This window comes from Meriones unguiculatus, chromosome 2 (genome assembly GCF_030254825.1).
Source record: "Meriones unguiculatus strain TT.TT164.6M chromosome 2, Bangor_MerUng_6.1, whole genome shotgun sequence".
NCBI lineage: Eukaryota > Metazoa > Chordata > Mammalia > Rodentia > Muridae > Meriones > Meriones unguiculatus.
In genome coordinates, this window is record NC_083350.1 from 24,012,108 (window position 1) to 24,026,014 (window position 13,907).

General features: G+C 47.0%; 1 protein-coding gene across 1 annotated transcript in view; it reads left to right on the top strand.

Annotated features, from left to right (window-relative positions):
• The window catches only part of Alpk2 (alpha kinase 2), an 82,490-nt gene extending 74,741 nt beyond the window's left edge, over nt 1-7,749 (top strand). Inside the window, exon 11 of the mRNA XM_060378592.1 lies at nt 5,895-7,749. Within this exon, the coding sequence (XP_060234575.1) occupies nt 5,895-6,111 (217 nt within the window). The 3' untranslated portion in view covers nt 6,112-7,749. The remainder of the gene's footprint in view (nt 1-5,894) is intronic.
• The last annotated feature ends 6,158 nt before the right edge of the window (nt 7,750-13,907 follow it).

The window sequence follows — 13,907 nt, forward strand, 5'->3', positions numbered from 1 at the left end:
CCCCTGACCATTTGTAGGACCCTGGGGACTCTCAGGTGAGCTTCTTGTCAATTGTTGTCTGGTCCTGAGGACAGTTCTGAATACAAAAACATATCTAGGAGGTCCTGGTGGACTCCTGCTGGTTGTCTAGAGACAGAAGGGAAACAAGGAAGACACAAATCAGGAGTGAATGGAGACCACCCTGGAGCTGCCAGATGAATACTTTCAGCGCCATCAAGAAGGTATAAACCAGGGCAGCGTTAGGGCAGCAGGCCACAGGAGGCAAAGAGGGAGTGTCACAGCATTTTTTTCCCCCTGCAGCTGGAATTGCTGTCGGGGAAGGAAAAGGCCAGGATTGGTTTTCAGGGAGGCAGCATTCTGTTGCCTAGTCTGAGACTGAGGGAGGAGCCTCAGGGCAGGAGTTAGAGAGCGGACCTATAAGCCAGTGCAAAAGGCTGACTTTGTTCTAGGGAAAATGGGATATTGTAGCCCTTGCTTGAAACTGGAAGGCTCTGCAGCTTCGCTCTGCCGGTCCCTCTCTCTGGGTGTGTGTGGAGGCCGTAGGAAGTACAGGGAAGCTGTGAGGAAACCATTTGAGAAAATGGTCATAGACACTGTCTTATTGCCACTTGTGTGCGTCTACTAAAAGTGTCTGCCTTCTCTTACCATGCTGGGAGGAGACAGGAATTCCTTTGAAGCAGAAAATCAAGCTCCCGCTGTTTCTGACACAAAGCAAGCCGTACTGTAGACACAGCTAGCTTCCTGGCTCCTTCCCTGTGGAATGACTCGGTGTGGTTCTATCATGTCGCCGGATACAAGACTCAAGAAGCAAGTTGATACTCTGTCCCCATTGAAATATAAAGACCTTTCTAAAGCCATGTGCGCACAACTGGAGACTCTGAATACAGAGTGGCTTGGCTTACTCAAAAACTTTAGCCCCTATTCACATGCTGAATGCAGATCAGCCTTTTGACAAGTTCCCAATTTCCACTGCAACACTACTCCCATTCAGGGGAAGGTTTTGGCTTGTAGAGGGCTTCTACACGTTTGGAGTGGAAGGCCAGGTGATATAATATTAACTGGGAAATTATTACAACTGGAGATCGAAGAGCCGACAGGAAAATTCCAGCACAGCTAAGTTTCCTAAAACTGAAAATATGCAGGGGGGAAAAATAGAAAGTTCTTTATGCCATTGTGCTATAGTAAGTTTTTGGTTTCATAGTTCTAGAGGCTGGAAGCCTGAATGGGGCCAGCAGATATCTTAGTTTTTGTTTTTGTTTTCTTGTTGCTTTGATAGAGGGAGGAAAAAACTCTGACAAAGGGTACTTGAGGGAGCAAAGGCTTGTTTGGCTCACAGTTCAAGGGAATCATCCATTGTGACAAGGAAGCAAAGGGAATAAAGCAGCTGCTTGCTTGCACAATCAGCGTCCCAGTGCAGGGAATGGTGCCTTCTGTAGTGGGTGGATTTTCCAACCTCAGTTACTTTAAAATCACCCCCCCCCGGCATCCCAAGAGGTTCTTCTCCTAGGTGATTTTAGATATTGTCAAGTTGACACCAAGATTAACTGTCACAGCAAGGCCAATTCCTTCTGGAGTCTGTTCCATGCCTGTCCCCTACCTCCTGGTGGCTGACTGTAACTCTCCTAGGCAGGCCTCTGTCCCAGATATCATGCAGCATTCTTGGGTGCCTGTGTCTTTTCTCTTCATATATAAATGTCGGTAATAATGTTGGGATCAAGGGCCCACTCCACTCCAATAGGCTCTCATCCCAAGTCATTAGATCTTCAGTGGCCATTATTTCCAGATAATATCGCACTCTGAGCTTCTTGGAAGGACAGAATTTTGGGATCACTATGCACGTCTGTACGTCTAGTCAGCAAGAAAAGTAGTCGTGAGTTTCTGCAGTGATGTTCTTGTTGGAAAGATGTCAGGAAAGTCTAGATCTGTGGTTTCCACCAAACCTGAGAGCAGCAGATGGTATTTGTGGCTTGCAAATCAGGTCACAAGCTGAGGACTGTTTTCTACTGCTTGGAAGGATGACAGCTTGGTGGAATTACACCCATGTCCTTTGGATACATCTGTGGTTAATTGGTTTAGAAACATACGGATGCTGCCTTGCTTTTCTTCCCATTGAAAAACCATTTCATGGTAATGGTTGCCAGTTTCGAGAGATCGACAGGGCAAAGCCCAATTCTAGTTGAGACAGAGACCAAATTTAGAGAAGAGAAAGATTCTTAGTTCTGTAGATTCCAGGTGGCAAAGCCCAAAAGACACATGCGCATCTGGAAAAGCTGCTCGGTGTTGCCTGGGTCTAACTTCAAAGTGCGCTCTGCTTTGGGGCGTCCTCTCCTATGCCTAAATCTTTGTCTCTCCTGAGGGGAACTGTTAAGAGGTGAGGCCTGGTGGAGGGCATATCTTGGGGAAAGCAACAGGAGAGGGTTGATGTTGGTCTCCTGGAATGAGCTCCTGTGAGGCAACACCGCAGCATACACTTGACCCCTTCTGTACTTGACCAGTTTTCCACCATATTGCAGTGTAGCCAAGGGCCCTCAGCCAGAAGGTCGTGGCCACGTTTGGACCCTCTAGCCACCAGAATCATGGGCCGAATCCAGTCCTTTTCTTTACAAATCCAGTGAGCATTTTGTTGTTATAAAAACAAAGAGAAAAAGAACAATTCAGAAATGTGACGTGGGAACCCATCCAGGCTAAGATCGAAGAACCCTGCTGGTGAGGCTGCTATCTATTTACCCACACTAGACACCTTCCCTGGCGGCAAGTCCCAGACACGAAACCCTGTCGTGGGAGGGAGAGATGACGCCTGTGGAGAGAGGTGGCCACACACTCCTAATTCTGAAATGTGGATCTGGTCCCCAGGAAGAGACAGAGTCAAGAGCAGAGGATTCCTTCTCACGCTGGGGAAAGGTTGAGAAGGTTCCAGGCCCTCTAGCCTTATCTCGAAGAGTGTGGGCCCCAAGAAACATGTCCCAGGCTGTGCCAGGCTAGTCACCAAGCCTTCATGTGACACCCTCTCCATAGCCAGATAAATTCTAGTGCCTGTTATGTCTGCACATGCATGCTCTTCCCCCAGCACACACATACACACACATACACACCAGCGGGGATGCTCAGACAGGAAAGACACGTGCACAGGTTAGCATCTAACTTTTCCTGAAGTCTTCTTTAGGAGAAGATAAAGATATAAAGCTGGGGCAGGAGATGACTCGGTTGTTAGGAGTGCCAGCTGCTCTTCCAGAGGACCTGAGTTCGATTCCCAGCACCCACATGGAGGCTCACAACCATTTGGGACTCCAGTCCCAGGATCTCTGACACCTTCTTCTATCCTTCATAGGAACCACACGCACATGGCACACAGACTAGCACATAAGCAGGCTGTAAAGCTGACGTGCTCAGCAGTGGGAGCCTCTGCTCAGCTTCTGCATTCTGCTGACTTCTTCTTCAGCAAGTGCAACGGAGCCCTTTAGGAACCCGCTGCTTCTCATAATGAAATGGACTCCTGGAGGCAGAGAGGGGGAGGGGCACAGTGGAACTGGAGCACACGTGACAGGATGGAGCTGCAGCCTGGGGTGGGAGGAGGAGCTTTCACACTCCTAAACACTTAAAACCTGGGGTGCATCACCTACGGACAACAGCGGGGTCCTCGCCGGCCCCATCCACCCAGGCATGCTGGCACGCAGCGTTTCTAAAGCAATGTACAGAGGGCTGATCTTTTGAGTCACACCAGGCACAGCTTTGGCACCATGCCAATACTTTGCTCCTCTTTGACCTCATTAGTCAGAGGTAGCCTCAAACTCTCACACCCAGTTATGGGTTTACAGCTCAAGTGTCCACATTCAGAATGGCGCTGTGTCTAGTTTAATCGGCTGCTGTTGTCTTAAAATTCTCAATACCAGCCCACCGTGGTGGTGCACGCCTTTAATCCCAGCACTCAGGAGGCAGAGGCAGGCGGAGCTCTGGAATTTCGAGGCCAGCCTGGTCTACAAAGGGAGCCCAGGACAGACAAGGCTACACAGAGAAACCCTGAATTGAAAAATCAAAACAAACAAATAAATAAACAAAACTTAATACTTTTTTGGACATCTTTTCATTTTGCACTGGACCCTAAAAATTAGGTCAGTAATTCTATATTCTAGGCACGCTCGTATGCTTGTCTTTCTTTTGAAAAGCTCCTTCTCCTCCAACCTCTGCTTCAGCATTCCTACGGCAGCTACAGCATTGATAATTATAACAATCCATGGCCAGGACCTGAATTTTTACTGTGTGCCATCGACTATATGGCTAGGTGGACACTGTTTTCTCATTTCATCTGCTCAACTACCCTATCTGCTCAACTACCCTGTTATTCTTTTTCCTATTTGAGAGCTGAAGAAACGGGCAGTGCTTACAAAGGCCTAGTACCCAGGCTTACCAAGCCAGCAGCGAGCCCTTGACCAGCATCTGTCACTGGAGTAGCTAGACATCTATCTTTTTCTTTAGCTAGGAAGTGCATGGGCCTGCTGTTTCGCTTGGCCATTGATGTACCTGCTGCCTCTAGCACAGTACTTGGCTGGGTGCTCTATGTTTAAGGGAAGGAAGGACGTTGTTGGCCCTTCCTCCTGTATGTCTTTATTTGTGAGGACTCAGTCCTGACTCAGGGTCACACTAGTCCAAAGTAATGTGGAGTCAGCCTCAGATCAATGGTGTCCTTTTCCCCTAGTAGTCCTAGGCATTGAAATTAGGGTTCATGCAGGCTAGGCAAGTGCTCTACCACTGAGCGACATCCCAAGGCCTTCAGCTTTCTTGATGAGTCGTTCATCTGCAAGTGGAGTGGGACACTTTGGGGCCTGTGCATGTGCCATTTGAGGGGCACATTAGCCTGCTGTGCTTAGTATGGGGAAGCTTAGTCACTCACAGTTCAAGCCATAATTGTCCCAATCCAAAGTAATACCTCCTGAGAGTTCTCCTGGGCAAGGCACCGGATGGTCCTTTCTACAGCCAGCTGAAGACGAAAGCCCAGGTTCCTGTCCTCCCACGGACAGGTAGGTCATGAGACGGAGAGCTGTCCCATGAGGAGAAACCAGACGGATGCCTTTGCATCTTGCCTTCTGCATGGCTTGGCTTGTTTCCTTGGGCCTTCCATCTCTCAGACTGAATCCTTCCAATTACAAATGCTAAAAAATTTATCCCAGTTCCAAAGTTCTAGTATTCTTTATTCAGAATTTCTTAAGTGGGTTAAGGTAATACATTGTTTTGTTGTTGTTTGCTTTTTGTTTGTTTGTTTGTTTGTTTTAATGTCACTATAACAAAATACCCAGCAAAAACAGGAGAGAGAGGTTTATTTTGATTCAGAGTTTCGGAGTTTCCATACAGGATGCTGGGAAAGGCAGTGACAGAGAACTCAGATTCTCAGCTGAAACGTGTGTTGGAGGGTGTTCGCAGCATGGCAGATGAGGAAGCAGAGTCAGACCAGAAGTGAGAAGGGATAATATGCCCATTCAGGTCCACCTCCCTAGATTCCAGTGACCTACTTCCTCCATCGGGGCCCTGCCTGCCAGAGGCTCCAGACCTTCACAAAGTAGCTCAGTCAGGGGAGGGCCAAACATTCCAAACATGCATGTGGTTTCACAAACCAAGCTGTGGTTTCAGCCTCAAACCACAGCCGCTGGTTTGCAAGCACAGCCGTACTCGTTATCATGGCGAGAGGAGGAGAGGCTTTTGTCTGCACCACGTCTGCAATGACTCTTCATTTCTCTCCCTTTTTTTTTTCTTTTCTTATTGTCAACCCATGTGACTGTTCTTACTGAAAACAGGAGTAAATGCAGTTTCCATGCACCATTAGTTTCTCTTTCAAATATTTCTTTTGAAACTGGTAAACTATCTTAAAAAAAAAAATGGTTTCTTTTCACACCCATTTACAGGTACAAAGGATTTAAGGGCAACTGCTCCATGACCTTCATTGATCAGTTTAAAGCGCTGCACCAGTGTAACAAGTACTGTAAAATGCTGGGGCTGAAATCCCTTCAGAACAGCAGCCAGAAGCCTAAGAGAGCAAGCATTGGGAAAGGCAGAGTTCAGACAAACTGCGCGCCACTGAAGACGCCGGAGTCTGGGACTCCCACCGAAAAGAAGACCTAGCATCCTTCATCCCTCAGTCACCAGTGACCAGCAGCCGGCAGCACACAGGCCTGCAAATGGACACCTGCACACACCCAGGGGACAAGTCCCCGAAGAGCATGTCACCGTCCCCCCCAGCTCGCTGGCACTTGCTGTCTGCCGAAATGACTTTGGAATGCAGCTCTCTGACTGGTCTTGCAGGTTCTGTCGTCAGTCTCAAAGACGGCCCACTCTTTGTGTACACAGCTAGCGTTTTCACCCCTCACACTGTGTGTCTGTCTGCGGCACGTGGTTTGTTGACAAGTGTTCCATGCTGCCTGGCGACTGGCTGCCGCCAAGCTCTCCTCACCCTGACTCCTCACCTTGGAATTTCTGGACATTGCTGAGCTCATGACTGTCAAGTTGTTGTGTGAGTGTCATTTGTGCTATTGTTGCTGGAGGTGGCTTTCCAGGTGTGAGGCCATTTCCAGGCACTATAAACAGCTGGCACAGTGTTCTGCTTCATTAAATTCACATGTAAGCAAAAAGGGTGAGGTGCACACGTCACTGTAGCCACTTGTTTGTTGGAATCTGTGCTTTTTCCACATTCCTCTGAGGTTTTGTCATTTAGAGGTTTCCTAGCAGGTTTGCTGGAGCACCTGTGTTTTCTCATTTTACAACTGAGGTCCCATCACTTTCTAAATGTGGTCTAGTTAGGTCAGGTAGCGACAGCTACTGGGGTCCTGCCTTCCCTTGCTCCTTTTGGGCCTCCTCTAGGCCACCCCCTCTTCTCTGTGCCATTCTGGGAGGGTAGATGTCCCTGCAGCCCTCTCTCAGAGGAGGGCTTCAGCCAGCGTTCAATAGACCACTCCTGGCTTCTGTAGCTTTAAAATTCTGTTATCTACTGGACCTAGTGGCAGAGGCCCATCATCCTTGCTAGGGGGAAGGCCAAAGCAAGAGGGTGGAAAGTCCAGGGTCAGCAGGGCAACTTCATGAGTCCCTTCCTCAAAACAAACAAACGATCAAAACTGAGCTGGGATTCTAGCTCAGGGATAGGGTGTTTGACTAGAGCAAGGTCTTGGGCTCAAACAAAACCCTTTTCCACTATACACTGGAGTTTTTAATACCAAAAGGAACACAGGTGAGGCTTTTTCAAAAAAGAGATTGGAAGGAGGAAACATTTGTCACTCTATGTCTTATCTGCAGTTCTAATCTTTCTTCTGAGGTGGCTCCCCTGACTTTGTGATGATAAAATTGTCTCCCCGCCCCCATGAGGGAGATGGTGGCCTAACTTGTTTACAGAGATTTTAGAGATATATATTAAGCAGTGGCATTCTAGAAAGTTCCACAATAGCAAAAAGGCATAGGATGTATTTTGATTGGCTCTATCTATCTATCTATCTATCTATCTATCGCCTGTCATCTACCACATGTAATCTCTGTCATCTCCATAAATTGGTCATTTATAACTTATCTGGTGTCTATAATCTGTCATTCATCTATAACTTATCCGGGCTCTATAATCTAGCATTGATCCAGCCATCACTCATACCTATCATCTTTCACGTAAGGTGTATAAGCATGAGTACAACCAGAGCCCCTCTTGACAGGCCATCATTACTTCTTGGGTAATAACAAAAATAATATCAAAATATGTTTAAAAGAGCATTAAAAGGCTTAACATGCAAAACTCAAGTCATATGGGAGCCTTCTTTCTGCCTGGTGTCTCCTCTTGACTTGAGGAGAGAGATGGAGGCTTTCTTGGTGGAGCCATACCTGCCTCCTTTCATGGATGCTTAGCTTTTTCTTTTCAAAGTGTGTATATTATTCAATATATATATACATATATATATATATAATTTTGCCAGTTTGCAGCTCACCACAGTGAGTTTTGTACCAGCCATAGCTTTGGAGATGTCCTAGTATGGCTACGTAGCCACCCAGTCTTTTAGTAGACGATATTTTCCTTGCTCAGTCAAACAACAGGGCGAGCATGAAGCAGGCTTTCTTACACCGAGGCCTGGTTCCAATACCCAGCCCTTTTGCTGCGGTTTTAGTTCAGTTTGCAACAAGCGGTTGCTGTTGATTCTCCCATAATGCAACCTCAGAAGGACTATAAATACAATGAATGCTCACTCAGCCAACAATCTAGGGAGGTCCCAGGGAGCCCAGAGGGGCTTTGATACCTGGCAGTGATCCCATACAGTTACTGCTTAGCTTCCTAAAAGTCTCAGCTGTGGACTTCTATGATGGGCATATCACACAAGCGGAAATGTTAGGAAAACAGGCCTGTATTTCCAACAGCAGGCTCCTAGCTAATGAATATGGTTGGGGATTGAAGACTTCTTGCCAGTGGGCAACACATCCTGGAGAGGCCCAGTGCTGGCTGCGTGGACAGCTGGTTTGTATTTCATGTTCTCTATTGTACCTGTGCCTCCCAGACATGCTTCTGATGAGCTTCACCATAGCAAAAGGTTTCAATAGAGTCTGACTGAGAAGAATGCCTGAAAAAAAGTAGCAATCATTTCCTAATTGTGCAGGCTTCTCTTTTCCAAATCTGCACTGCATTTTGTGTGTGTTGTGGGCATGTGTTCTAGCGGGTGACAATGGGAGGAGCTTGCCAACAGCCTCGTTCTGGTTTGCTTTCTCTGCGTACTTTCTGCTCCACCGGACCATGTGTGCCAAAGGGAACAGAGCGGGGTGTCGCCCACACAGACCTACAGCTGGTGCATTAGTTTAACTGGTTTAAAAAAAAAATCAAAGAAGCACCCAAACCTCTTCCTTGTCACTTGGCAGATCTGCTTGTTCTAAGATCAAAGTTGGCAAGGAAGATGGCAGCCAGTGCCAGTCATGGGATCAGACCCCTCCAATACCATTAGTACACGTTAACATTAATCATACCAATTAAGCAAGATTTCCCAAAAACTCTGCTTTTCATGAAACTCCAAAAGATCCCAAAGGGAAAGCACCAGAGACTTTGGCTTTGTGTTGAGACAGGGTGTCATTCAGCCCAGGCTGCCCTTGAACTTGCTGCCTAAACGGAGAGTGACCTTGAACACCTGATTCTCCTGCCTCTCTGGAAAACCTGGGATTGTGTGCCACTGGGGGTTGCAGAGACTCTTTTCACAAGGCACACCCCATCTCTCATCAAAAGCCAGTCTGCTGGCTTCCCTCTTAGGCCCTAGATGAATTGGAGCAATTCTGTTGAGGTGTGTAGGCTCTGCCTCCTCTCAGCCCACTGTTTCCTCATCTACATGGGATGAGGGAAGGTGGCTTGTGGTAAGCTGCCGTCAGCACTTTCTTTGGTGTTTCCCGTATATATGGAGCGCAGCCAGGCATAGCAAAGTTACCATAGCTGTTAGGGGGCGTTTGTAAACAAACCAAGTTTCGGTTCTGGAAGCCAAGAATCCTTTTTTGGGTTGGCAGGTCTCTGTTCCTGAGGGTGCAAAGGAAACCTCTGCCTCAGATGCCTTGTTTCCAGAAAGAGCCTTGGTGATTGGCAACATGGTCCCAATGTTCATGGCTGTCCTCCCTCTGTGTCCAGACTTCCCCCTGGCATATATAGACACCAGCCATGTTGGATAAGGGTGCAACTCAGTGACCTCATTTTCCTATTCTGAGGTTCTGGGGTTAGGACTCTAACCCAGGCATTCCACACACAAAGGTGACTTCAGTCTTGCACATCCACATCACTTCTGAGCATCTTGTTCAGGCCAGAGCCTACCCAGAAGGAAATAAAGATGGCGCCTCAAGGTCCCCCAGGGCTACCTCTTTGCTAGCCAGCTAGTGGTTGGAATCTGGCTCATGAAAATGATCCCTGGTTCCCATGGAGCTCACTTCCATCTTTAATTCTGAGCATTTTTGAAGAGAGATAATCATTTGGTATCCTAAGTTCTTTTCTAGACTGTTAGGGAGCTCTTTCCTCAAAGGCCAACATGACATGCCTTGCTATCCTTAAACTCTGGGAGCCAGGGTGATGACCACATTGTCTTCTCAGCCCCCACAGTGTGATTTTAGCATCCTAGTGGAAAAACAAAACAAAACAAAACAAACAAACAAGCAAAATCCTGTTCTCAGATCCTAACTGCCAATACACAACCGTACCAGCATCCTGCAGCTGAGCCAAAGGAAACCAGTGGCAAGATTGACTTGTCTTTTAACACTTTCCATCTCCCTCAGAGAGAGCACACACTCACTGCAAAGGTCCATGAAATCCCTCAGTTTATCCCAAATGCCTTTCTCATCTGACTTCAGGACTTTTTTTTTCATTGGCTCCAGTAACTCTGGTCTTGCTTTCTGAACTCTTCTGCCTCAGGGCCTTTGCACCTTCTGTTCCTTCTGTCTGGACAAGTCTTCTCAGGTCTCTGCTCACACTCACCACTTCTCTGGTCATTCTGTTAAAAACCCAAGCTCCCTCTCCTGGCTCCTCTATCCCACTCTGTGTATTAAGTAAAGAGCCTTGATTGACAAGAGACACCATACAGATTTTATTCTTTCTTAAAAATTCATACAGATTTTATTATGATTTTTTTTAATTGTCTCTCTCCTCCAGGGTTTCCCCTGTCCTGGTTTACTCAAGATGCACCCTAATATCAGAAGATGCCTCATATTGAGGGCCCTTTCATGGATATAGACTCTTTGCATGATATCTCTGTCCCACGGACACTGCTGCTCCCTGATGGAGAGGTACCGCCTCCTTATTTAGGTCCCTCTGAGAGGATGAGGGGACCCAGATCCCCTTCATTCTGCTCTTGGGATCATTAGACTCAGATCTTCTTTGAAGCTCTAGGGCAGCCACATAGAACACTATCTCAGCTTTGAGCCAGCTGGGGTCCAGGCTCCATGTCAGTACTTACAGCTGTGTGAATTCAAAGTAACTGAATCTTTCTGCATCCTAGCTACTGAATGGACATACCCACAGCTGTCTTGCAGGGAAGTGAAATGGAAAAAGAAACTGACTTAGGATGGCATTCCATAAACACAAACCATTACTATAACCGCTAGGTTTTAACACTTTTCAGTGCAGGAAAGAATTATAAAGCTACAATAGTCACTAGTGTTGATTTGTTTGTTTGTTTACTTACTTATATGAGACAGAGTTTCTCTGTGTGTGGCCTTGGCTGTCCTAGACTCACTTTGCAGACCAGGTTGGCCTGGAACTCACGAGATTTGCTTGCCTCTGCCTCCCTGAGTGCTGGGATTACAGGCATGAGCCACCATGCCCAGTTTTAGCGTTGGCATTTTAAAAAAGAAGGAGTGTAATATAACGGATTTCTGTGATAATTTTCTTAAGGTCCAGTTTTAAGTCATTCAGTACTGTTTGTTTCATTGGCCCTACAGTATAAAGCACTCTGCCTTAGGCCCTAGTTCCCATAACTCAGCCAATTGAGCTTTCCACTATTCTGCATCATGTACGCCAAACTTACCTGAAGCACCAAGAAAGTCTCACCCCCTGAAAACGTCTGTGGAATGCTGGCAGGGCTGTGGGCATCTTTGTTTTTGTCACTTTTGGGTAGGTAGCTTTGATCGGGATCCCTTCCAGCTTTCTGCCCCTCTTTCATCTCCCCATCTTTCTGAAAGAGATGCATTTTGGGCAGAATATCAAAGAAGGTAATAGAGCACTAGGGAAAACAAAGGCAGTTACCCTACCTGGGGACAGTCTCAAAGTCAGCCTTAAGCAGCAAAAAGTAACACATCCTTGGGCAACAAGAAGCAGCTTTACCTGGCCACAGGGGGTGTGTCCCAGGAGTAGAAAGGCGGAGCAAAATTCCAGAGGGCCATGGCCAACTGACAGGACCCTTGGAGGGTACAGTGTTCACCTAGCCAGGAGGAAGGGGAAGGAGTAGCAAACAGGGTACCTAGCCACATGAAGTACCTTTACCATATGAGATTATCTCTGGGCAAAACAAGAGGCGGCAACAGGAAGCCAGCAAGATACTGGCTCTAGAGAGGCAAGTCCTAGGGGGTCTAGCACTATATAAAGAACGCTGTTTCCCCCAAGTTTCCTCGTTAGAATCCTAACTCTTAAGGTGGTTTGTGAGGACATGGACTTGGGAAGATCATTGTGTTGGAAGGATAGAACCTTGAAGCATGGGATTCGCTTCCTCATAAAGGAAGCCCTGGATAGGCCCCATCTCCGGCACGGTGAGACGGAGAACTACATTGAGAAAACCCTGTCTGCCAACCAAACAGTGGTCTCTCACAGACCCCAAGCTTCCTGGTGTCTTGCTTGGTCTTGGGCCAGTCACCAAAACTGTGAAAAATAAATGTCTGTGGCCAATAAAACCGCTGAGTCCATGTTGTTTTGTTACAGCAGCCAGAATGAACTAGAACACCTGGAAACAAAGGAGGAAAATAAGAATGTGATGCTTGCCCTATTTCTTGGTCGCCTTTTTTACCTCATGCTGCTCATTGTAGGTGCTCTGTCTCTAGACTTTTATCATAAGAGAAATATTAAATCACTCATTTCTTGACACACTTTTGTGTCAAATTCTCAGGTTTGTAAGTAAGGTTCCCCAAAGAGGTCAAAGCAGGGGGCTTTCTAATGTCACCCTTTCCTACGCTGAGCTGAGTCCGGGCTGTGCATCAAAAGGACAAGCGTGCTCCACTGTGCCCCCACTGTGTCTCTTGTGACCGGTCTCGGGCACAGCCAGGGCATGGAGGGCTAGAGAAGCTCCCCAGATGATTCTAATTTGCAGCAGCCAAGGACACACTCAACGTACTATATTCCAAGGCAGAGCTAACTGCTTGATTGATCCCTCCATTAGGCACTAATGAGAGCCTCTGTGGACCCACTTATAGCCCGGGTGCTCCCAGTCTGGGTCTGCATCCAGTCCCCTTGGACGGGTGAGAACATCTGCTGCTGGCCTTGCCCTCGGGTCGTCTGATCTCCTGGGCCAGATGGTTTTCAACTTCAAAAAGCTCTCAGGGGGCCCCACTGCAGTTAGGGGGAGCGGAGGGATTGCCTGTGAGTTGTCTTTCCCTTGTCCTCTTCTTTGCCCTCTCCCTGCCCAGCCCAGATCTGTACCTCAAGGTTAGTGTTGTTTTGTTTGTTTGTTTTTGTTTTAATATTCCCGCTGTTAGATGTCGAAGGATATTTGATCGCACTGTGAGCCCCAAGATTGTATTGTTTACCGGAAAAGCCTGTTTCTAGTTGTGGTGTGGCTTAGCCCTGGCCACACACTTTTAATCCAAGAGCTTTCTGCTTGAACTGGATTAGATAAGGTCAATCATAGGCCAAGAGGTGGAGCAAGCAACCAGTTGACAGAGAGTGAATTTAGGAAAAATAAACAAAAACAAAACAAAAAAAAAAACATAGAGAGTAAGAGGAGGTCAGAAGGATGGATAGAGAGATGCACAGGAAGTAGAAGAGAGGGTCATTCAATTTGAGGGGTTTCTGAGATGGTGTAGAGAAGGTAAAACTTCCTTTTGGGATGTCCGTTGAGAAGGAAGGTTGGTGGGTGCTTTCTCTGCCTCTGAGCTAGCATCTAGCACTCCAGCATCTGGCTCCTGAGTCTTTATTGGTAGAATCGAATGATTGACATTTTGTTAAAAACAACAGTTGGAAGCAGGACACCAAATGTTCTAATTTGCCACATGACCCATTTCAAAAGACTTGCCCAATCTCATTGCCCTGCACATAGTAGTTGCTTGAGAAATACTGCTTTAAAAAAACAAATCCTTTGGGGTCACCAAAGAAAAGTTTTCTTCTGGCCAACAGAATTTCACAGCACACCCGTCAGTATCATTGGGTGATGATTTAGAATTAAGCCTTTGGGGACACAAAGCTGCCCTTTTGGCACCAGGTATATTATCCACTCTAATTTCTGGCAAATGGC